The sequence below is a fragment of the Armigeres subalbatus genome, chromosome 3 (assembly GCF_024139115.2).
Source record: "Armigeres subalbatus isolate Guangzhou_Male chromosome 3, GZ_Asu_2, whole genome shotgun sequence".
Classification (NCBI taxonomy): domain Eukaryota; kingdom Metazoa; phylum Arthropoda; class Insecta; order Diptera; family Culicidae; genus Armigeres; species Armigeres subalbatus.
The window spans coordinates 159,673,034-159,698,815 of NC_085141.1; the positions used below are offsets into that span (position 1 = coordinate 159,673,034).

General features: G+C 42.4%; 1 protein-coding gene across 1 annotated transcript in view; it reads right to left on the bottom strand.

Moving 5' to 3' along the window:
* Positions 1-702: 702 nt before the first annotated feature.
* Positions 703-25,782, bottom strand: part of LOC134226451 (tetratricopeptide repeat protein 1-like) — a 29,516-nt gene continuing 4,436 nt past the window's right edge. The window contains exon 3 of the mRNA XM_062707229.1: positions 703-900. Within this exon, the coding sequence (XP_062563213.1) occupies positions 890-900 (11 nt within the window). The 3' untranslated portion in view covers positions 703-889. The remainder of the gene's footprint in view (positions 901-25,782) is intronic.

Sequence of the window (25,782 nt, forward strand, 5' to 3'; positions counted from 1 at the left end):
CATTTATTGGCCTTGTTGTTTTCTAATTTCTTTGCGGCGAGAAAGAAATAAAGCAGTCCATGCAGTGCCCTGTATCCATGTTTGTTTTAAAAAAATAGCTGGTTAAAACAACTTGAAAAGCACATTTGATTAAAAAAAATCGTTCATTTCAAATGCTATAATATGTTTGATTCAAACATATTTATTTTTGATGCCAGAACAAACTGAACTTATGTTTGGGTTTACCTAAAATATGTTTGTTTTTACCGTAGTTTTTTTTGCGTGTACGGAAGAAATCTTCGCAAAAATTCCGGGAGGTATCTCCGGTGGAATCTCGAACAAATAGAAATTCAGGGCTGATTCGAGTTTCTGCAATAAATATTGTAGATCCAGTTGAAAACCGAACTAAGCTCTCGCGACAATCGCATTTTCTCCCATTTCCGGATGTCGTAACTGCATTGTGAGTGGTGCGCATCTATGCCATAGCCGTGCGCCATCGTGCGCACCACTAGCGACAATAGTTTATCTGAAGACGGCTCCGAAAAGTTTGACAACTTTTTATTTACAGGACCAGTCTAATGAATAGTCGATAGAAATAATTTTAATATTTTTTAAATGAGTGTAATACTAATAAAGTCTTACATAAAATATTTTAGGATTTGCTTAAATAGTTCTATTAGCAGAGTGGAATATTTCCACTGGGAATAGTTAACTTCTCGTCAATCTATAATATAATATTTATTGTTGTTTCAGAATTTTTACAATGTGTGATTACAATGATTTTGAAAACATAAACTTTTGGCTGGCAATCTCACAAATTTACACTTTTTTACAGAACTCACGCATTCTACACACCAAACTTTTCTGCTAACAGCAACCAACGACGATAGTTGTCCTCATTTTTCCTCGATTAGTTGTTCTCTATAATGTAAAAGTGGTTAAGTGTTGTGACGAACAAACTGTTGAAAATAGACAGTAGACTCAGTCTTTAATTTGAAATATTTTACATTCAAATTGTGAATGCATAATTTTAAGCGGAGTAAGCACGTTTAAGGACAATCCTTCCGGAAACCAAAATTAAATGCACTCGCGATTTTAAGAACACACTATTCAAAACGGAAGCAACGCACAACTGTCATTTTTATTATTTCACGCATTCTGCGACGCTGCAAAGCTGAAATAATGAAAATGACAGTTGTGCGTTGCTACCGTATTAAGCCCTTGAAAACGCAAGTGAATTTAGTTTTGGATTTCAGGAGGCTTGTTCTTAAATTTAAGTGTTTTCGGATCGGTAACATTCCAGTTTGGTTCATATTGAATGTTGTATGAAAATAAATACAAATCAAAATCTCTCGATGTGACTGTTTAATTGTTAATAGAAATCGATTCGAGTTTGAGTTTCGACATGTATATGACTGTTTAATTCAAAAGGTAGAGGGAAATTGGCAGCACAACCGAAGGCAAACTATTCTAGACGATAAGGTATTAAGAAAATCAACATCTCTCAAGCATAATATTCATCTATCAATGCTAACCTGAATGGATGAATGCGTTTATAATGATATCGACTAAGTATAATAAGAAACTAGTTTTATCTGTACCACGGACATATGAGTGTTCTAAATATTGAAACAGCCACGGAAAACGTATATCTATGGAAATTGATGTTTGTTTTATCCCAACTTATGGACCATTGTTAGATACTTTGTTGTTTAAAAAAACACGGGACAAAAAATAACGACATCGTTGAAATAATAAATTTGGCAAAAAAACACCCGACAATGTTTATTAGACCAATCAATGGAAACGAGAGATCTTTATCATACAAATCAAACGGAAACGAAAGTAATATTTAAGATAACGCACACTATGCACAAAAATCCCTTCAAGAAAGAGAAGAAATCAGATAACAATATCTTTATAAAAGATCGAAAGACAAGGAAATGACAAAAAGAGGAAAGTATATTTTTATATAAGAAATAAATATCTAATATGGAGATTATAAGTATAACCTTTCACAATAGAAAAGGAAAGAAATTAATTTAATTATTTCATGAGAAAAAACTAGTTGTATTGAAATTGAAACAAATGAAACGAGCAACTCATAATTGTGATAAGAATAGGCCATTATAAGAATTAAAAGAAATATTTTACCAAAAATATATTCTTGACATTGTGAATTACCGAAAAATAAAAATACACTGTTAGCAAACCATTCAACACACTGAAACAAGAGAGAATTTTAAAAACATAATCTGGTAAAGTAAATAAATTTTAACAAATAAAATTATACAAAATACCTAAAAAAAGAACATGACGAGGGGAGGTATAAGTAAAAGTAAACCGTATTTTATACTTGGTAACTATATTATTATCGATACCTTATTATATATACAGAAGAAAAACGTCAACAGAAACTGATATTTATGAACGTATAACAAATCACAACTTTTAATATTTAATCGCTTGTGAAACCCAGAGAATAAACAGACATCGAAATCTCAAGCCGATGTGAACCATACACACTTTTTGAGCTATTCCCATTCTGAATAGAAATCCCAAAACACAACAAAAAAACGATAACCATAGTTTGAACCACATTTTGTCAACGAAATCGCTGCCAAGATGATAATACCATCGGAAGATTATAGAAACCTAGGCGAAACCATAACCCACTACCGTCTTCAAACAACTTTTGGAAACTTTCTTTAAAAGCGAGACAAAGCTCTTTCTGATATTATTTTGTTTTCAAGGAGTGAATAAAAATCATGCATTGCCATCCATTCATCAATCCAGCTTCTTGATTCTATGGATAATAGTTGTTAAAATAAAAAAAAAATAAAAAAGTAAAATAAAATAAACAAACAAAACTCACATTGCCGAACGAGCAATACGTAAGCAACGGACCGACGTCAATCGGAATAAAAACATCAAAATATGGAACCTACCATCCATCACCATGAAATGGCGAAAAACCGAACGTTGTGAGATTTTTACGTTGGACGTTCTGGATTAGACGAAGAAAATATACAAACATACTAACACAGAAACACACGCACGCATACATATGAGGAGAAAGCAATACGAAGGAGAAACCGGAAGTGCACCAAGCCGGGAGAACATTTTGAAGCCCAACCGGAACTATAGCAAACTGTTGATCAGTTTAGGTTGTTTTTTTACAGAAGGACGAAGCATTTCTATATCATTTACCGATACTGTAGGCTAAACTAGGTTTTAATCGATCGTTACGAGCATAGAATATCTTAGGAAATATGTATATTATTGAGTCACGAAATGTGCTTTCAAAAACTCTGTTTTATGTAAACGTCAGATTATGATTTGTTTATGAGAGGGAAGTTAGACTTTTCCCGAGCAAAGCTTGAGAGCAAATCGATAAATAATTCTGATGTTGACGCTTATTTCTTAGATTACTTAGATTGACATCCTTTTGGTCGTTTTAACGGTTAAAATAATAAAATGTACAGAAAAAAATCTTACTGTGACGTCAAATTGAAAACTATTTCTGCTGTCGATGAGAGCAAACTGATTTCGATATCGGTTTTCGATAACAAAATAAGTAATCAGTTTAATATCAGTTCATATAATTCAGAAATCAACAGAAACTAAAATCAAAATAAGTAAACAATCGCGAAGATCAAAATTTGAATACAAATCACGATTTAAATTTGATATCGATGTCAAAATATATCTTCATTTTGCTCTCATTTTGATTTCAGACTTTGCTCGGGTTATGACTCAGATTTAGAGTGTAACTAACCGGTAATGAGAACGTTGCTTCAAATCGTTCACATCACTATTAATAATCGTTGTCGAGGTACTGTTCTTTGGAAGTTGCTATGCTGATATTTAAGGTGAAGGTGGGTTGAGTACCAAAACAAATGTTCGGTGCCATATTGACTGCCATCGTGGTACTCTTCCAACTATGTCCTTAACACTCGAGCACGCACGCTGTTGTATTTTGTACAACACTAACTAAAAACTTTGCTCGCGGAACGAGCGCTCCAGAGCGCATCACAACCGAATTACTTGGTTTTTAGTACAAGGTTAGCATCTGTAGGTTTGGGATCGTAAACTAATTACGTAAACATTTTTTTCTGAGGTTTTCGGAACCCCGCTCTTCCCATGAAAGATTTCGCCCATACGAATAATTATTATTTTTTGCTTCTACGGATCGTAAGAAAATGAGAGCCCCCCATAAGTGCTTACGCAATAAGTGAACGAGTCCTTTCTAGTAAAGAACGGAGAAGGGCCGTTTGGCCGAATACCGTTCGGCCGAATGTCATTTTCCTGAATGCCACTAGGCCGAATATACTATTTAGCCGAATAGGACATTAGAAAAGTGAGAAATGAGGTTTGAAAAGTGAGACTTCTTACTCCTTATTTTCCACTTCTTCAAGGATTGCATCATTATTGGGTGTGTGCGCGTACATCGTGGTGTGTGGACTTCTCCTTTTCGCCTAACTGCGTTTTCTCGGTCCAGTCCAGCCCAGGACTGGGTTTTACATGTATGATCATTGAGCAACATTGCTGCTCGTGGCGCGAAAGATAGCACACACAAATTCAGGCTACTATGTTGCACTGCACATTTCAGTGATGCCCTCTAAGAAGTTTAACGATCATGACAAAAGATTCGTAACCTGTCTTAAAATCGATTACTAATTATTGCGACGGTTAATCAACATGCGGTTTTCGTTGGGTGAAAGCTGTTGAGTATCCCTTTTAGCTATGTAGGTTTTCTTTTAACCTGCGCTTAATGGGGAAACGTCATCAACAGTATAATGAAAAAATAAATTTCCTCATACTAATTTGCATGCAAAATTGAAACGGCTTGGGCTAAATCAGTTTTAATCCAATTGAGCTCAAATTTTCAGAGGACACTCAGAACATGGTAAAGAATCAGATGAGCACCGTGGAGCAAAATCGATTTTTTGAACCACCCTAATGATCAACACTGCCATCCTTATTTGGTAATCACCTCTAATCACCCTTCGAATCGATGCCCTACATTCTGATTACGTGCCCGGTCCATCGTAGTTCTTGCAAAAGCTAATGCAACTCGTGGTTCATTCGCCTCCGTCTGCATGCCACCATAGACGTCACGTGGCACTTTCCTTCCGAAAACTCCAAGTTGGCGTTGATCCTCCACGAGCATTGTACAGGTCTACCGATCCCTAGAAGGCTACCGGTATGATGCTAAAAACTATATTCTATCGGACCGTCATACGGAGTCCAAAGTATGTATAATTTCCCATCACGATGTATCTTCGAATTTCTTTACTGGTATCGTTTGCGGTCATCAAGTACACGAGTTCCTCAAACACCTCGAATTCATCACCAGCGATACAAACGATGGATGGCTAACAAAGTCTTCTCTTATTTATCTTCCTATCATGTACTCATGTACCGTTCCACTTAGCTCCCATCTGCAGTTACTACCAATGACGGATCGAATATCTCTTCAGCCATCTTCAAGAGAAACGCGCACAGCTGCTTGGGTTAGTCTTCCGTCCTGTATCCAGCCAATGTTGAGCCACGGTGTTCGACTTCGTACAAATCTTAAAGACCCATCAGTTTTATATAATATTTTAAGACATGGAAAATGTGATGATGGATTACATTATCACCCGCTATCCGACTTTCAGTTTGCCTATCAATTTGGAAGAGTCGACAGTTACTGTACTCCATTCATTGGTAACGTAAGTGGAATAAAAGTATCGAATCAAAAGCATTAGCACCTTGTTCTTAGACATCGAAGGTGCATTTGTTAATGCTTCCTATGGGGTTTGAGTGAGTTACCATCAGCATGTGTTTATAGATTCGCACCTTAACGTGTCAATTGGCGATTCAAACCGTTTACTGATGAAAATCTGCAAAGCTATTCAAGGAATTTCCGTAGCGTCTCTCACGAAAATTCCTAAGCGTTTCCTTAGGAAGTTTCAAAGCGTTTCTTGAAAATATTTCGAAGAGCGTTTTGTGAGGCAATTCCGAAGAGTAATCCGAAGAAAAATTTTTGGCGTTTAGCGAGGAAATTTCAAGCGTTTCTCGAGGAAATTCCGAATCGTCTTCTTCTTCTTCTTATTATTGGCATTATATCCCCACACTGGGACAGAGCCGCCTCGCAGCTTAGTGTTCATTAAGCACTTCCACAGTTATTAACTGCGAGGTTTCTAAGCCAGGTTACCATTTTTGCATTCGTATATCATGAGGCTAGCACGATTATACTTTTATATTTTATTTCCAATCCGAAAATTGCCTAGACCGGCACCGGGAATCTAACCCAACCACCCTCAGCATGGTCTTGCTTTGTAGCCGCGCGTCTAACCGCACGGCTAAGGAGGGCCCAAATCCGAATCGTTTGCCCATGAAATTCCGGAGAGTTTCCTTGAGGAAATTTTGCAGCGTTTCCAGAAAAAAATCTAAAGAGTTTCCTCAGGAAATTTCGAAGTTTTCGGAAGAAATTTTGAAGCTTTTCCCCAGGAAATTCCGAAGAGTTATTTAATGTTCACTAAGAGAATTCAAAAGAGTTTCCCGATGAATTTTCGGACAATTGGAATTAGGAATCATTAGCTAAGTAAATTTTGAAGAATTTCCTGAGAAAAATCCGAAAATTCACTCACTAATTACGATCGATTGAATGTTAAAAACAAAATCACAAAATTGTGTTACGAATGCAAGTATCATATTAGAAACATGAATTTGGGTCCCTAATACGTTTTCAGCAGCAACTTCCAAAAGCAAGACTCGACCAACTGCAGCTACAATTCACGGTTCAAAATCTGCTCCATTTTTTATGGAAGTAATAAAAAACAAACAATAAAAACGATAAATTTAGAATATATGTACTGATAAAAAGTCTATAAATCACATCAGATAGCCGGTGTAACACAAAGCGCAAAAATAATTAGGTTTTAGAAACATACAAAAAAGATCAGCAGCTCTACAATTCGTCACAGTGTCACACATAACCATGCTTGTGAATCAGAAAAGAAAAAATGCATAAACAAAAATAACTGCATGTACGACATCAAACATCCTCGGCGAGTCAGTTTCGGTACCAAAGATTGTACCGTCGATATCTGACGAAATCGTTCCGAGGCCAGTAACTAATCCGTTATTATCTGTGTTTATGTTTAGATGTAATCAAACAGCCAAACGATATAACCGAAGCAAGGCATATTATACTAAATAGGGCTGATCTGTTGCTGCAAATCCCAACACCCAAGACAGGCGGGACAGAGAAAGAGATAGCAAAAAAAAAAGAGCGGAGCACCGATCACAACAACACCGACAGGTAACCGGTCAAAGGGTTCAATGCTGGTTATGCCTTCCGACAGGCGACATGGACATGAACCTACCCACCACCTAAGCATAGTGCGGAACCTCGCAGCTTGAAAAAGGTCTCTGAGCTCGGTTGTTAGAAGCGCGACCCAAGCCTGTGTGATATGCGTGCCCTTGATCGGATCACGCCGCGCCGCCTCTGTCATTACCGAGCAGTACTCTCTGACGCATGCGGAGGCGCGGCGCGGCCTGTTGTGCCGCACTCGTCTACTGCTTCAAGAGCACCTTCTGTGCCCGAAACATACACATAAAAGCATACAATGAAGATCACAAATGTACGGGAGTTGCATGCGACCCATAGGAAAAACAACAAGCAGGAAAACAGGTTTTGAGTTTAGGTTAATGTTAAGGAACAAATTGATGAATCGAAGCTTGCATGCATAATGTAAGTTCCGGACGAAAGTAAATCTGTACACATAGAAAAAGGCTTTTGAAAGAAGTACGATCAATGTCTTGTAATGCAAAGACGACTAATGCCATGTCTGACAAACAGAGCCAAGATTTATTTAATCTCCATGATTTTTAATCTCTCAGTACTAATCTGTTTTTGTTTATATTTATTTATTTTTTATTGTTCTTCCATTATAATCGCCTCTGGCAGTTTGGAATTTTCTACCATATTATTTATTTATTCAGAGTAAGGCCGGAGTGACCTTTGCAGTACATAAAAGTCGTCTCCATTCAGCTCGGTCCATGGCTGCACATCACCAAATCACCTTCTCATCGCTTGATTTGCTGCGCACTTCGCCTTCTTGTGCCCATCAGATCGCCATCGAGAACCATTTCCACCGGGTAATTGTTCGACTTTCTGGCTGCGTGCCCGCCAACTCGTGGTCCATTCGCTTCCACCTTGTATCGTCCTCCATCTACATCCCACCATAGACGGTACGTAGCACTTTCCTTTCCATAACTCCAAGTGGGCGCTGGTCTTCCACGAGCATTATCTAAGTCTACCGGTAGAATGAACGGTTCGGAGAAGAACTATATTCTATAGAACCGTCATGCGAAGTCCAAAGCACGTATTATTTCCAGTCACGACGCGTCTCCGGATTTATCTGCTAGAATCGTTTTTGGTCGTCAAGTACACGAATTCCTTAAACACTTCGCATTCGCCACCACCGATACCAACGATGATGGATGGCTAACAAAGTCTTCTCTTATTTTTATTCCTATTATGTACTTTGTCTTAAACGTGGTGATGTCTAGTCCGATCCACTAAGCTTCCCTTTTCAGGTACTACCAATGACAGATCAAATATCTATCCGACCATCCTCAAGAGAAGCGTGCCTAGCTGCTCTTCCGTTCGGAATGACACTTCTAGCTGCTCCACATTGTCTTGGGCTAGCCTTCCGTTCTGTAGCCGCCCAATGTTTAGCCACAGTGTTTGACTTCATACAAATCTTATAGACTCATTAGTTTTACACCGTTTTTTAGATTCACACCTTAGGGTGTTAATTGGTGAGCAGCAAGCCATAACTCGGTATCTTATCGTAGGATCGCGTGGGGTGAAAACGCATCCACGTGGAGCTTCTAACATCTTATTTCGCTCTGGCCATTTGGGGCCGCAGATTTTGGCGATTCGTGCACGCTTTTTTTATCCTGACAATGATTTCATACGGTGAGTTGAATTCAAGTGGTTAATGTTCGAAGAATACAATATTTTGAAAATACTTATAAATGAAAAATCAGAAGGCGCGTCTGGAAGACCAATCGAAAAAATGTGTGTGATTTCGATAACCACAAAGCGCGTCTCGGAGCCCGCCAGAAAATGGTTTGTGGTTTGAAAAATCACAAGCCGCGACTCCCAGCAAACACAAAATCGTATATCATAGCGAATATGTGTACAAAATGGAAGCCAACGTGCAATTTGCATGCAGTCAAAAAGAGCCTTGCGTCTCCACCTTGTACATTTATTCGCTAGCATATGCGTCTTCGTGTTGGCTGGACTGGAAGACCACTGCAAAATGGTTTGTGGTTTACAAAATCACAAAGAGCGTTTGAAAGACCGCTAGGAAAATTGTTTGTAGCTTCGAAAACCATAAGGCGTGTCGGCCACAAAACGGTTTGCAGTGGTGTAAAGGGGCCGATTTGAAATATCTTTATCATGAGCGACGTCCAGCTATCGCTTTATAACCTGTTGCCAAGTTAATTTCGATTGACTTTTTTTTTATTTGTTTATTGAGACTGCACCTGCATGGATCTGCTTCTGCTGCGATGTCCCGCTGGGTTCCAGTCACGATTCTATCCTTTGGTGACTGCGATTCTGTCGCCGTTGGTATGTGAGGCCGCCAGCCCCGAATTATGTACCGCAGGCATCTGTTGTTAAACACCTGCAGCCGTTGAGTGTTCTCCACTGATACGCACCATGTTTCGCTGGCGTATAGCAGCACAGATTTCACGTTAGAGTTGAAAATTTCAATTTTGGTGCGTTTACTAACCTGCCGTATTTACATCTAACGATTTGGTTTATAACTAAACCTCCCGAATATGAGCACTCGCCAAGGTCATTGAGCTCATCCTGAATATCATAGCACCGCACCGTTGAGCTAGGAGTGCAACGCCATCCGCCAATTCGAAGCTAGTCAGGTACTCCTTGGTTATAGACTGCCATATCAGTCCGCGGTTTAGTTCACGGCCAATCACACCTACCAGAATTTCGTCGATTACGAGGAGAAATAGTAGCGGTCCTCACACCTTATCCATCCTTGCCACACACCGACTATAACCCGGATGGAGTAGGACAAGACATCGGAACAGGCTGATAATTCTCTCTCTGCGTCTCAGAGTGATGTGATCTCACTCGTGATTGAGACGGTCAAAAACTTTTTCATAGTCAATGAATACCAAGTAAAGGAACACTTGGAATTCGTTGACCTGCTTCAGAATCATACGGAGCGTGACAATATGGTCCACACAGGATCTTGCTGCCGCTGGAGAGTCGCATCGATCTTCTCCTGAATCCGTGCTAGGATAATTTTGCATAGAACTTCAGAACATAATGCTTCGCCAGTTGTCGCATACAATCAGGTCACCCTTTTTGGGCACCTTCACTAAGATACCCTGCATCCAGTCCACCGAGAAAGTGGTGGTGTCCCAGATATTACGAAATAGACGATGCAGTAGTTGAGCGGATGTCATGGGGTCAGCTTTGACCGTCTCGGCTGTTATGCGATCGACCCTGGGGCTTTGCTCGATTTCATGCTTTGGATGGCTGTTTGAATCTCTAACAGTGATGGAGCTTCGATATTGACGTGTGTTACACGTTGGATCATAAGCAGATATGTCGAGGTAGTGGTTCCCTAGATGGCACTCGAAAAAATTGCTCAAAGTGCTCGAACCAGCGTTTCAGCTGGTCAGTTGAGTTGGTCAATAACTGACCATTCACGTCTTTCACAAGTATCGTTGCAGTCATCTTCGCCCAGGTTAAGCGTCGTGAGATATCGTAGAGGAGGCGAATGTCCCCGGTTGCTGCGGCTCTCTCTCCTTCGTTGGCCAGAGAGTCCACCCACACTCGCTTGTTCCCTCGACATGAATGTTTCACTTCCTTCTCCAGAACCGAGTATCGTTGACGGGCTACGACTTTGGCTCCTCTGGTTTTTGTTCGCTCTATCGGTCCTCTATCTTCCTCGTGGTCTCATAGGTGACCCATTGTTTTCTCTGGGTGCGCAGTTCGCCCAGATTATTCTCGCTGGTGGCGATGAAGACATTCTTGATTGCGGTTCATTAGTCTTCCACCCTACCACCTTTCGGAATATCTGTAGCACGCATCTCCAGTTCTTCCACGAAGGACCGTCTCACCGTGGCATCTTCGAGTCGGCGCGTGTTGAACCATCCCCAGCCAACACAAAATTGCATATGCTTGTGAATAAGTGTACAAGGTGGAGGCGATATAGGCTCTTTCCTTCATTTGACTGCATGCAAAGTGTACGTATATGGCTTACACTTTGTTCACTTATTTGCTACGATACACGATCTTGTGTTTGATGGTCACCCAACTCTCTCCTTCTGGCGACGAATGCGCGCAATGTGCAGGCGTATTTTTTCGATGAGAAGGTATTGATCATATTGGCACTATGTTTATTCCGTACATCAAGAAGGCTCCGTTTCCATTTTCGGCTGACGCAGATGTGGTCGATTTGATTATCTATAAAGCCGTCACGGGAGACTCACGTGACCTTGTTAACTGTTTGTTTTTTCAAACGTTCGTCTTTAAAACAGGGAACTTTTGTTTTAAACCCCGTCTAACAGAGGCACTGAAGAGTACGAGTTGCATTGTTAAGTTGAGATCGGTTCAGTATGATTTCATGTTATTCACCTTGACCAAAGTGTACAGATTTACTTTCAACCCCACCGTACTTGGCATAAAATAAGCATACATAATGCATAAATACTTGAATATATGCGAAACTATCAACATCCATCAGCACCCACTTGACTTCATCGTATTTCATACAGCATACCACCTATATATGCAGTCCCATTACTCGGGAGACATTGGATGCAACATAATCGATAATTGTGCAATCATTTGTAAGGGAAATCGAAAACCGAAAACGAGTAGAAGATTTTGTAATCATCAATCAGTGTGAACAATGTCTAAGCATTGCAATAGAACCTCCGTCACTATTAGGGAAAGAACAATTGTCAATCATCAGTGGTTCACATAGTTTTACTGATTTTGATCTTACAGGTACTATTGGTGTGGCACAATAATACTAGAGATCACAAAATATTTGAAGCCATATTGTTGTGTATTGTAAGATAAGAAACAGTAAAAGCAGATAAGTGACAGGTAAAAGTAAAAATAAAAGCAGTGATGGATAAATTATTATTTGCACCGGCGATATTGTAGCAACCAGTTAGTAGAAAACGGACAAGGGATTACAGAATTAGAAGCGAGGGGATTAGCGGACTGCTTATTTAGATAGCGCAATGGGATGCTTTGAACGAGAGAATTGAACTTTTCCTTCGTAATATTCGAAATCTGTTGAAACGAAATGTGCAACAAGAATCACAAAATATCCTGAAGTAAAACGGTGTACAAAACAACCAAATTTTAATACTATCAAAACCAAAAAAAAATCAAGTAGACACGTGTCGTGACCCGACAGCAACACGAACGATCCTTGCTAACTAGAAGAGAGGAATAGCAGTTGTCGCAAGCAACAAATAATTTGAACAAAATCTTTCCTTCAGATTTTAAAATGAAATTACTAAAAGAAGTCACAGAATATCAAATGAATAATATGCTACGAAAATAAATTTATCCAGCCGTTTTATGTGAAAAACCAGAAATGAAATTTCTTACCTAGTATTACAAAAAAAGACAAAATAATTGGAAATTTTTCTAGACTGAGAGTTGAGAGAGAAAGAGCCAGGGTCGAGAAAAGTCCAGGAGACACAGAAAGAGCAGTTGAAAAACGAATGAGTTGAGTAAGATGCACGAGAATGTTTGAAATGCTGTAAGCAAGCGAAAATGCACACACCTGAACTAATGAAACAGAACAAAACGGAAAAAAACACACTCAAACAAAAAAAACACAAGCATAGCTAAGAAAATTAAATTAAAAAAAACTGTTGAAATCATAACATAATCCTGAGTGAGTGGGAATAGCGAAACAAAGGATAAACAAACAGACAAACATTAACAAAACAGAGCATTGTTTTAAGTGTAATGAAACAAATAATAAAAATGAACAATAAATCATGAAACACAAACGAGTGATGTTTTATTGGCTGAGAAACTCCAGCAAAAATTCCAAGTGATTGGTCAACCACAAACTTAATCGCCGTGAGCCTCTAGGTCTGCCTCTGCTGCGATTTTTTATTAATTTATTTTCCGAATAATCCCGAAGTGGCATGCGAAGTATGCACTGCACAAAAATCTTCTCCATTCAGCTCGGTCCATGGCGTGATTCATTCACCTCCTTTACGTACCGTCCGTCATCTGCACCCCACCATAGATGATACGCAGCACTTTTCTATCGAAAACTCCAAGTGCGCGTTGGTGCTCCACGAGCATCGTCCAGGTCAGGATGCATTTATTGGGGGGTGTTCTGACTTGTCAATATCCCCAACTCAGCCATCTTGAATTTTTGTATGGAATTTATGCTCGTTTGTTCACGTTTTGCACTGAAAATGTATGTTTCCCCCCCGCGCTAGTTATTCCCATCTACTGACGAAGTCATATAACCTGTACATAAAAAAATCTTGATCCAGGTATTGTGTCCGTAGAGAACTACCGGTCTAATGAGCGTTTTGTAGATAGTCGTTTAGTACGGCGGCGAACTCTATTCAATTGGAGCGTTTTGCGGAGTCCAAAGTACGTACGATTTCCTGCCATGGTGCGTCTCCGAATTTCTCTGCTGGTATCGTTATCGGAAACTTCGCAGTTAATAACTGTGGAAGTGCTTAATGAACTTTAAGCTGCGAAGCGGCTCTTTCTCAGTGTGGGGATGTAATGCCAATAAGAAGAAAAAGAATATACTCGTGGTGGGTGGCTTACGCTGTCCTCTCTTGAGCATCTATCTATCATGTACTTCGTCTTCGACGTGTTGATGACTAGTCCAATTAGTTTAGCATCCCTTTCCTTCCCTTCCTCCATCTTCTCAAAATTACGTGCCATAATATCAATGTCGTCGACGAAGCCAAATAACTAAACGGACTTCGTGAAAATCGTACCTCTCCTGTCAATCCCAGCCCCTCGTATTACTAACTCCAAAGTTCTGTTGAATAGCAGGCACGAAAGACCATCACCTTGCCGTAACCCTCTGCGCGTTTCGAAGGGACTCGAGAATGTCCCGGAAATTCGAACTACGCACATCACCCGATCCATCGTCGCCTTGGTCAACCGTATCAGTTAATCCGGAAATCCGTATTCATGAATTAGCTGCCATAGGTGGTCCCGATCGATTGTATCATATGCGGCTTTGAAGTCAATGGATAGATGATGTGTGGACAAAGGACACATTGTATTCGCGGCATTTTTGTCGCGAGTTCGCCCACGAACTCTCTTGCAATTGGTGTTAGTCGGCGGCATAAAATTTGGGAGAGTACCTTGTAGGCGGCGTCCAACAATGTGATTGCACGGTAGAATCCAGCTTATCACCCTTTATGTAGATGGGACACACGACACCTTCCATCCAATCCTGCGGCAGAACCATACTCCCAAGCCGAACTTCCCAGTGCAGCGCTCAAGGCAGTGCCTCAGCACTGTTGTTAAACAGCTCTCCTGGAAGTTGGTCAATCCAAGGGCTTTGTTGTTTTTCAACCGGCCGATGTCCTCCTGGTTTTCCTGGAGATCCGGAGCCGGAAAACGTATGCGACTTGTACGCGTGCTCCCAGGTTTATTTACCATACCGCCACCGCTGTCTGTCACATACTGCAACGAGGTAGTGGCCGGATTCAATATTCGCACCAGTGTTGTCCTACACTCATGGCAAAAAATTCTGCTCTTTGATTTTACTCCATCTAAACGATTTTTTAGTCTCAACTAAGTAAGTTCAACTAATAGAAGGATATTTGAATTTTCTAAATGTCATGGCAAACTGTCAAAAAAATGCACTCCAGAGCCACAGGAGCGCGCGCACTGAAAATACACTGCACAGATAGAAAAATCCACTGAAATTTACGCTAAAAATCATGCACATAAATGGAACGCCATTATTAGCGTAATTCCACACGGGATATAGCCTAAATGTATACAATATTTGACGTTAATCGTCAATATTGCATACAAGTTGTAAGCAATCTTGTTAGGAAGAGGACCATTTCAGCGTAGAATAGCGTAAATTCCCGCATGTCAAGTTTTACGTGCTGTTTATTTTTCATTATTTTTTTCTGTGTGGAGTGTTTTCACTGGAGTGTATTTTCAGCGCGCGCGCTCCTGTGGCTCTGGAGTGCAGTTTTTTGACAGTTTGCCATGACATTTAGAAAATCCAAATATCCTTCTATTAGTTAAACTTACTTAGGGTCTGTCTCATTTGGAGAATTAAACTTAAAAGTGACAGTTCGAAAATTAAAAAATCACCCCGTTATAAGAATGGCTGGTGCTACCCAGCAATTCCAATAGGACATCGATGGAAAATGATTCGATATCTGTCAAAAGTAATCTTGCTCTGCGAGCAGGGTTATTTGGTAATTATTGAAATGTCACTTTTAAGTTTAATTTCAGTTTAATTATCCAATTGAGACAGACCCTTAGTTAAGACTATAAATTCGTTTCGATGGAGTAAAATCAAAGAGCAGAATTTTTTGCCTTGAGTGTAGGACAACACTGATTCGCACTGTGTTAAGTGCGGACATTCGTGATGTTTGAGAAGAATTTACAGTCGATTAGAACGTGGTCGATTTGGTTTTCCGTTTCTTGATTAGGTCATTTTCATGTAACCTTGTGGGTATTCTTGCGGGGAAAGAAAGAGCTTCGGACTACCATTCCGTACGAGGCTGCAAAGTTTATGCATCGTTGGCCGTTGTTGTTCGATACGGTATGCAGACTATCCGATCCGATGACCGGTCTATACATTTCCTCCCTGCCTATCTAAGCGTTTATGTCACCGATGACGATTTTGACGTCCCGCAATGGGCATCCATCGTATGTCTGCTACAGCTCTGCATAGAACGCTTCTTAGAAGAAGGTAGCCGCTCGAAGCCCGCTTTTCCACACTTTCTGTCCTGTCCAGCAGACTTCCTGCAGCGCTACGACGCACATAGGAGTAAATAAGCCAATTCTTGGCCAAAACAATTTTTTGCGGTTATTTGGGCCTGATATTCCTAGAATGAAGTAATAATTGCCAATTATGCAGGAAAATGCAATTTTTTGGCCAAATCTATCCACCTAACAGTGTAAAACCAGATAAAAATGTTAAAATACATATGTTTTCAAAAAAAAACCTCGCGTTTTATGTAAAATCTCTAACTTCCGTTACGCGAACGATTCTAAAATGGCTATATTTCCCAAAGTAGCAAGAAACCCGTAGTTTAAGCTTTATCCTTAAATGGATTTTCTAACATTTACATAGAAAAAAACATCTAACTTATTTTAACCCATGCCCAAGATTCCAAAAGAAAAATGGTTGTATAAATTCGCATGCACAAAAGTAAACACTGTTTTTTGCTTGAACACTCTTTTCTCCTTAACTTAAACCCTAACCTTCAAAATTAGGGTCTGAAAAGGTGAAGCCTGTAGTAAAAATATAAATCACCTGTGTTCTATATACCATGGCTTGAAACAACATCGATTACCATGTCCGAGTCGAAGCCCACAAAATATCATAGCTAGTCATGACAATATATGACCATAATTAGGCACCGTTCATAAATTATAATCATTTCAATGAAAACGGGTTCATCCTAAATAATAGGTTGTAACAGATTTCTCTACAATGCAGAATTTATAGATAAGCGATTTCAATATAAGGTTTCCAAGAAGATATCAACGCAACTCATGGGAGACCCATTATTCTATTTGTGTCTTGACAAAATGCATGCTAAATAGCATGCTTTTTACTTTTTTTTTCCTGGATTCGTTATATGTGGTAATTTATGAACAAATGTTAAATTTTGTTTTAAAATGATTAAAAATCGCATTTTATTCAATTAGCTAAAATCTAATTTGCGGACGTTTGCGGACAAGTTTTCACGTGGAATGCTTAGTCCATTTCTTGAAGTTACACCCAAGTGTTTTATCTTTGCCGGATCTTGCCGTATAGATTAACTTTTCCTCTGAAGAAAAACATAAAAAATAGAAAAAAAATAGTGATTTTCAAGTGGTCATCACCTGAAACATAAAATTTATAATTTGACCATAAACATGAACAAAATGGAGACATACAACTATAATCTACTCGTTGTGTACTAATAATAGCTTGTGGATAACATTTATGTTGTGTAAAATCAGGTTTTCCAATACTCCACAAATAAAGTAGAAAAAATCCAATTCAATACCTCATTTTTGAGCCCTAATTAAATTTTTTAACAAAATTTTGGGACACTTCTGAAACAGCCATAGTATGCAGAATGTTTTTAAGTATCTAAAAAATATATAAGAATGTATAAATGTTGAAATTTTTTTATTTGGGTTTTGGCCACGAATTTGTTCTAGTTACTCTTCTGTGCGACGTCGAAGTTGCGGGAATGTAGTTCATCGTATAGATTATCCTGACGCAACCTGCGAAACCTAGTGACTTGCAGTTCCATGACCAAGTCCTGGTGTTAGGTGGGACGCTAAACAGACCTGACACAACGGCCCTCCGACGAGACAGGAGGTTTGCGCAGGCCCAATAATCCGCCTTTAGAAGAAACCATTACGAACAACATAGAAGATAATACTACTCGAAATACAGTCGGCAACGACCTAGGCCTCTGCTGCGATTGCTTAATAAGGCAATCCATAAGACAGCTCTGATCAGCTGCCGATTTTTGTTTACCTTGATTTTTGGACAGATTCTGACCGGACTAACACAACAATTAAAAGAAAATTGAGCTGAAAAAAAGCTTGAAAAAAAAGAGCTGTATTGACAAGCAGTGAGTTGCCTTCTACTGCATTGCATACACACTTTATTTTGATTTCGATTATCAGTCTCATCACTGAATTTCCTTATGGATGGCATAATTGCGCGCCAGAGGGATAGGTACCAACATAGGATTTCATAAAAATAAAAAAAAATAAAAAAGAAAGCAAAACATAGTTTTAGCAGGTATTTCTATCTTTGCCTTTTTTTCGCTCAATACATAGATTTTAGTTGTAAGAAGTAACCAAAGATACTCCACCAACATTGTATACGAACTAGTAAAGGGGTTTTGGTTTTGGCGGTGAAGGATCTACCATGGTCACATTGTCAGCTACAGGCAAATCCTGACCCAATGAATACCTCTCTCAATATTCAACTCCGTGGTACTTATGAGGGTGTCACTGGGTGGGGGCCTCTCATTAACCCATTTCGGTCTGACCTAGAAATGGAAATTGAAATAACCCAGGGAAGAAGCGTCATCATCTTCAAGTCGAGTCAAGTACGAGACACTGAAGACGACCACACAGTTGTGGTCGAAATACATATCTGCAAAGATATCGAAAATTAACTGGTGGAATTAAATGGAGAGTACTTAATTCGTCTTAGACGGTTGAATACATTCCACTAAAAGAGCTAAATATATTTTTCTGAGCGTCATCATGCCTATTTTTTAGTATATAACTTGATTTGACCAGGGTACCAATCCGGCCGGGTTTATTAAGGGGGGTCCTGGGTCAGGTGCAGTCAAAAATGGGTCCTTTTTTAACCATTGAGAAATGAACGAAAGTGCCTAGAATGTTGATGCAAACGTGCTCAATCATCATTGACCAGCATCAGAAGTTAGTTTTGATACAATTGAATCACCAGGACATGGTTCCGGATGTTCCGGGAACCTGGTTACCTGCGGTAGTGGACACTTTTCAAGTGGTGTAAAACCCAGTCTTGCGACATATCAAACTTCATGGTTTTGGAAGACAATCTCAATAGATGAGTTTTTGAGAGGTTTTGGACACATTGGCCACAGCCGGAAGTGTTCCCGGGGAATTTCGATTAGCACCGAAACCCATCTTGCGACACATCAAACTCCATGATTTTGAAGTCGGGGCCTCTCGTTGAGTAAGTACTACATAAACACTTCCTTCCACTTCCAAGTTACGGTGAAGATAAGCGTGGCTTCATGCTTTTGTGATTTTTATCCTATATCGAAATTAATGACCACACTCACCTTGATATCTGATATCAATCTGAATAAGGATGTCAAAAGAAAAACATCAGTATCACTAGTGCCCAATCTACGAAGTGCACCGTATCTATGCCATGCTATGATATGAATGTGGAGTAAAATATAACGCGCCCCCATCGCAGAATTTTAGTTGCCTCACATGTTGTCATAAAAATTCTGTGCATAGGGTATATGGATCAAACCTTGGCCATATACCATATTAAGCACATTTATGGTTATAAATCTTCATATATTACAGTTCCAACCACTTTTGACTTTGACGCCAAACAGCAACAAACGACGATGAATGTCCACAATATTTCATTTAAACCAGCAAAAGTCTCGAGTGAAATGGACAAAACGTTGGCCCATTGTCCCCCAAAACAGCTATCAGATGGATGTTTTTTTCAGCCCACTTGGGACGAAGGATTGTTGCTTCCAAACTTACGAAAGATGGGTTGCTGTTTATATTACAAGCCATGTTGCTTGCGTTGAATAAAGGCAGCATACAAAATCCAAAACCAAAAACCAAATCAAAACATCTTATTGAGCGTAGATTCTAATTGGTTGTATGTAAGATACTACCACACATACTGTAAGAGTGCGTGCTAGATTCCCCCAATGCTCATCGCACCCTTCCAGCTTTAGCTACCTTCTGGATGCTGGGTTCGCCGTAGAAATGGGTGACATTATGCTCCATTCTTCGCCGTCACCTACACACCATCTTCTTGCACACCACCAATGTTGGTCCTAAGCACCCGTCTCTCTAATACTCCAAGTACTAGCAAGTCCTCCTCGAGCCTGGTCTAAGTTTCATGGCCGTAGGCGACTACACTTCCGAGAATCTCATCTTTGATGGGTTTTTTATCCATATGGGGAAATATGCGATTCGCGGCAGTACAGGTTTTATGAGCGTTTTGTGCATGACATATTTGATGCAGTTGTGAATCTTTTTTTTCTTTTTTTTTTTTTTTTTTATAGCTTTATTAAGGAGACTTGCAGCCCCAGGCTGGCTCGCCTCCGGAAAGTTGTGAATCTTTTTTAACCGCAGTTTTTTTTTTTCTGGAGCCCATAGTAGACCCGACTTCCACATATGAAGAGAAAAAACTTTCGGAACCGGTTACAAGTAGAAAATTGTGGATCTGAATATTCCCATTTCCCACTCTCCCGTCCATGGTGTCTGAAGCATCATCAAATTTTATATGGTATATTTTTATGGTTTCATTAGACTGCAACTACCTATAATCAAATTTTGAGTACGGATTGTTAAAATATTGAAAACAATGAATTAACTATTGATTTACAATCAAAAACTTTGTTTTTCGTTTTCCACTAATTTTACCCATGCCATACAACTTTTGTTCTAGCATTTTTCTCAAAGATGATTCCTATTGAAATCTTTGAAAAAAGTCATGGGCGGAAAATGGTTTCACTAGTCAGTTGACTAAAATCCGAAAGTCGCTTTTGTTCTAATGGTTTATACCGGGGTAGCGGTAAAGGCTGCCTTAAGGCCACCTTACACCTCGGGAAAATTTTCCGCCGGATTTTGGTCCCCGTGCATTTTAAATGGAGCCAGGATTTTTAATTTCCGTGCTCAAATCCAGAAAACATCGCATTTGCAAAAATGCATGGGGAAAAAATCCGCGGACCAAATTCCCGAGGTGTTTTTTTTTACAAGGGAGAATGCATTTACACACTAACCCAGTACACGTGCATTGTAGTTGCCAAACTACCACACGGAAGTGTACTGGAGTGTCGGACTCGACCATACCGGTAATACCGACTAAACTCCCTTGGGCTCCACCATCGTTTCCCCCAGGAACTACCTCCCAGTACTACTTCTGGGGATGGCAGTACTAAACGTACTCGCTCATTATCGCTCACACAGGCACCCGTCCCATGCAGAGACTGACTTGGGTGCTCGCACCCCATTCACACCATTTGAGTCTTACTTGGATGTTCTCCCAGGCGCTCCGCTGCCATGCCTCGAGGTGTCAATAGCGGTAACTGCCTGGGCCTACAGATATTACGCTACGACACTCCTGCCTCAGCACGAGCAGATCAATCACACCACTGCCGAAGCAGACCACACGCTACCCTGCCGAAGCAGGGACACTCCCCATGCACCACATGTGCACAACTGTAGGTGTGTGGGTACAACCCACTGCTACCCTGCCGCCGAAGCAGCTTCTCCAAAGACCATTCGCTCCATGTGACCCTTATTCGTGCTCACTCTAACACTCCACTGCCATGCCTCGAGGTGTCGATAGCTACCTCGACTCCTACCTCAGCATGTGCAGTCCATACTCAGACTTCTGCTGCGCTTCGAGGTGACAATAGCGGCGACACGCTATGACACTCCTGCCTCAGCACAACCAGATCACTCACTCCCTGCCGAAGCAGCTCACGCGCTACCCTACCGAAGTAGGGACACTCCCCAACTCACTCTAACACTCCACTGCCATGCCTCGAGGTGTTTTTTTTTTCTTCCTAAACAATCTGCTCAACAGACATCCTGGGTTGACCAGGAAGTGCTGGGTTAGGGGCCACCTCCAATGAGGGAGGCAGGGCTGCATCCCCGACCAGCTAAACCGTTTCCATTGCCGCCAAGCCCATCGTCCCTTCGGTACAACCAGAAAGTAATGCTTCAAAGGGGGGGCAGTGCATGACGCACCCTCGAGGTTAGCTGCGTGTCCTTGCAGCATCGAACATCGTGACTCGCTTTTAGAAGAACACCATGGTATCGTGCCAGCGCATTGCCGGCTTTCCAGGTGGCCATAACACGCCTTATGTTCTCGGAAGGTGGGGAGGGTCGACTTCGCGCCTGCTTCTCTCTGCACGACTGGTATCAAGTATGATGATGCCGCGTGCACCCCAAATTGACCTTTCTGCGATAGGGCCTATTCGCCAGCACACAGAGGGACTTGCCGACGCGAGGCCTACGCCTGCCACAGCCTTGACGAGGACCCCTTTCCGTCCTCGGGCTCGGAACCCGCCCGGTTGACCGACGCCGCGAAAGCGACGATACCATGTTGTTCTTCGCGCGGCCACTTGTTCGATAAAAGGATCGAGTTCGACCACAGAGCATGACCACCGGTATGACCCATGAAGCCGACTCCGATCCCTTGGACCACCTCTTATTTGCGCCTGAACTAGCCATCCTTGAGTCCACGCGCCACCTTCTGTGTAGCTCCGAGACGATTTGGGCGAAAGCCGATAAAACAGCGTTCCAACCAACTTCGTCTTTACACATCCTCCGAACTAGGTTGTCCGGGGTAGTGTCCAGACCACATGTGGCAAGCATGTGGTCGCGCATTGCGCGAAAACGTGAGCACACGAACAACACGTGTTCCGCCGTTTCCTCTAAACCTGCGCACACCAAACACTCGGGCGAAGCCGAGCAAGCCAGCTGCGTTACCTGGATTGTGATTTTGCACCACGCTTAAACGCCGGGCACATCGAGCCCCCCCATGGGGTGCTTGCTGTTCACAGCTTTGCTGGAACAAATCAAACAATTGGGAGGGTTCGTGCAGCATTGTGCCTTATGTCCTCCAATCCGCAGCGTCGGCAGAGATTGCTTCTGTCAGGGCCTTTGCAGTCCCATTGCTTGTGCCCCGGTTCCAGGCACTTGAAGCAAACTTCGGGTTGCTCGTATATGCGCACAGGGCATACCGACCATCCCACCTTGACGCTCCCTAACTTGACTACCTTGGAGGCGTCCGCTGCAGATAGCCGAACCAATGCTACCTGCGTCCCTGCCGGACCTTTCCGTAGCCGAACGGCTGCGGTGGGCGTCTCCACTTCACACTGTCGCCGCAGTGCCGTGACGAGCTCTTCGACTTCAGTGATCTCGTCCAGGTCTTTAACCCTTAGATTCACCTCCGTCGTGAGTGCCCTCACCTTGACCGTCTCGCCTAGGACCTCCTCCGCCAACTTCTTGTAGGCGGCGCCCTTTTGCGAGACGCCCCGCTTCAGCTCGAGTATCATCTCGCCCATCTGGGTACGTCTTATTCGACGTACGTCGGCGCCGAGTTCACCGAGCTTGACGTCACTCCTCATCGCCTTCAAAACATCCGAGTACTTAGCCTCGTCCGCCGTGATGACTAGGGCATCGCCCCTGGAGCGATTGGCGCCTACCCTAGACTTCTTGCTACCCTCATTCGCCTGGGCCTTCTTTTCGGCCCTTGACGTCTTCGGTTTCCTCTTGTTCTTGACCAGGGTCCAGGAGGCGTCATTCCCCTCTATTTCCCTGGGCTGGTGCGGCTGAGAACTTTCAGCCTGCCGTAACCCCTTACCACCGTCTTTCCTGAGTGGACGGACCTTCCCAGGTCCTTCCTCCCCCGGTTTTGGAGGTATCTGGCCGGGGTTCAGCTTCCCAGTCCCACTACCCTTGTTCGGGTAGTAACCCTCCGCGTTTTGGAGCGGCCCCAGGGAGCTCATCCCCTGGAGACTGTCTCCCCGTTTTTGTGTCTGCTCCGTTGGAGTAGTCACCCCGACGTACCCGCAAATACTTGAGCCTCAGTCTGGGTAGACTTTGGCACCACCGTCTTAGCTGGCACGCCTTCGGTCGACTCGACCTTGCCCGAGTCCGCGAATCCTTGGGCCTCAGTCTGGGTAGACCTCGACTCCACCGATTTCACGGGTTTACACTTGGCCGTCCCGACCGCCCTCTCCAGCTTGGCGTCCAGCATCGACTTTCGAAGTTTCTGCAAGCTCCTCTTGAGGTCCTTGCTGATATTATGCTTCGATGACGCAAAGTCGATGATATCGTCCAGCTGTTCCGTCGCCACCTCGAAGGCCGAAAACCCATCGCGTTTGCGGTTCATCGCCTTCACAAGGTCCTTGGTCCTTGCTGATATTATGCTTCGATGACGCAAAGTCGATGATATCGTCCAGCTGTTCCGTCGCCACCTCGAAGGCCGAAAACCCATCGCGTTTGCGGTTCATCGCCTTCACAAGCCATGGGCCGTCAATAACCCCTTCCGGCGTTTTTATAGCCGAGAGGAAGGTTGAGTGACCCACGCTGGCGCTGCGCACTGAGCTGCCGACTATTGCCTCTGGCCTCCTAGGCGGAGACCTGAACAACCCACCTCTTGCGAAGGGGTTGTCGCCTACACTACTACCACTAATTGAAGAATTGACTTGGTTTTCCATTTTGGTCCCACGAGTTGCTCGGGAGGTCCACCACGCCAGAGCCCAGCATAACGTAACGCGGTAAGGGACAATTACTGTGGAGGGTGCCCAGGTACCCCACAGGCTCCGTTAAAGGCCTAGCTTATTATTTCACCTCCCTGGCCATGCATCCCCTCGGCACGGGTCGCTTGACGCCTTGGGATTAGGGGTTAGGGACGATGGTCCCAGTCTAACTCGCAGTGGCCATGGGGAGGGGTCGTCAAGCCCTTGGACAAAGTCCCTGCTGCCTCGAGGTGTCGATAGCGGTATGTAGGGTCCAATCAACGATACTACGCTACGACACTCCTACCTCAGCATGTTCAGTCCATACTCAGACTTCTGCTGCGCTTCGAGATGACAATAGCGGCGACACGCTATGACACTCCTGCCTCAGCACAAACAGATCACTCACTCCCTGCCGAAGCAGCTCACGCGCTACCCTACCGAAGTAGGGACACTCCCCATGCCAATTGGCACTCCCTGGGCTTGTGCTTTTGAAGCGGCACACAGTCGCTTTGATAGAGTCTGATTACGGGCACTTGTGGTTTTTTGGGAGGGATTTTAGCAGAGCCCACTGCTAAATCCCACCACGCCCTAGGCAGTTCTCCCTGACTCACAGACAGCTGGGGAGGGGTCGTCAAGCCCTTGGACATGGTCCATGCTGTCCCTGCTGTCCCTGCTGCCCCAAAATTCCCGAGGTGTGCCCCATTTAAAATGTACGGGGATCAAATTCCGTCGGAAATTTTTTCCGAGGTGTAAAGGCTACCTTACACCTCGGGAAAATTTTCCGCCGGATTTTGGTCCCCAGGCATTTTAAACGGGGCCGGGATTTTGTTTTTCCGTGCCAAAATCCCGAAAACATCGCATATGCAAAAATACATGGGGAAAAAATCCGCGGACCAAATTCCCGAGGTGTGAGGCTACCTTAAGGCAGCCTTGAAGGTCAGAATGCCGGATTTTGGTCCCCGGGCATTTTAAATGGGGCCGGGATTTTGTTTTTCCGTGCCCAAATCCCGAAAACATCACATATGCAAAAATACATGGGGAAAAAATCCGCGGACCAAGGTAGCCTCACACCTCGGGAAAATTTTCCGTCGGATTTTTGTGCATTTTAAATGGGGACGAGATTTTGATTGTCCGTGCCCAAATCCCAAAAAACATCACATTTTTTGCATATGCGATGTTTTTGGGATTTGGGCACGGACAATCAAAATCTCGTCCCCATTTAAAATGCACGTGGGCAGTGATAATGAGCCATGTGCGCGTCTTACCACACGGCTAAGGAGGGCCCCATAATAAAGCTATCTATCTGTGTGTAATTCAATATTGGGAATAAAAACAATATTAATTGCAGAATTCAAATGTGACCCATCTTGCCCTTCTGTTTGACCCATCTTACCTCGACATTTTTTGATTTACAGAAAAATAGACTTTTAATCTAATGACTCAAAATTTTATTTTATTTTATTTTATTTTATTTTATTGATGTATAAGGGGGCCGGGGGCCAAGTCACCGATGTGAATTTGAAATTCATATCG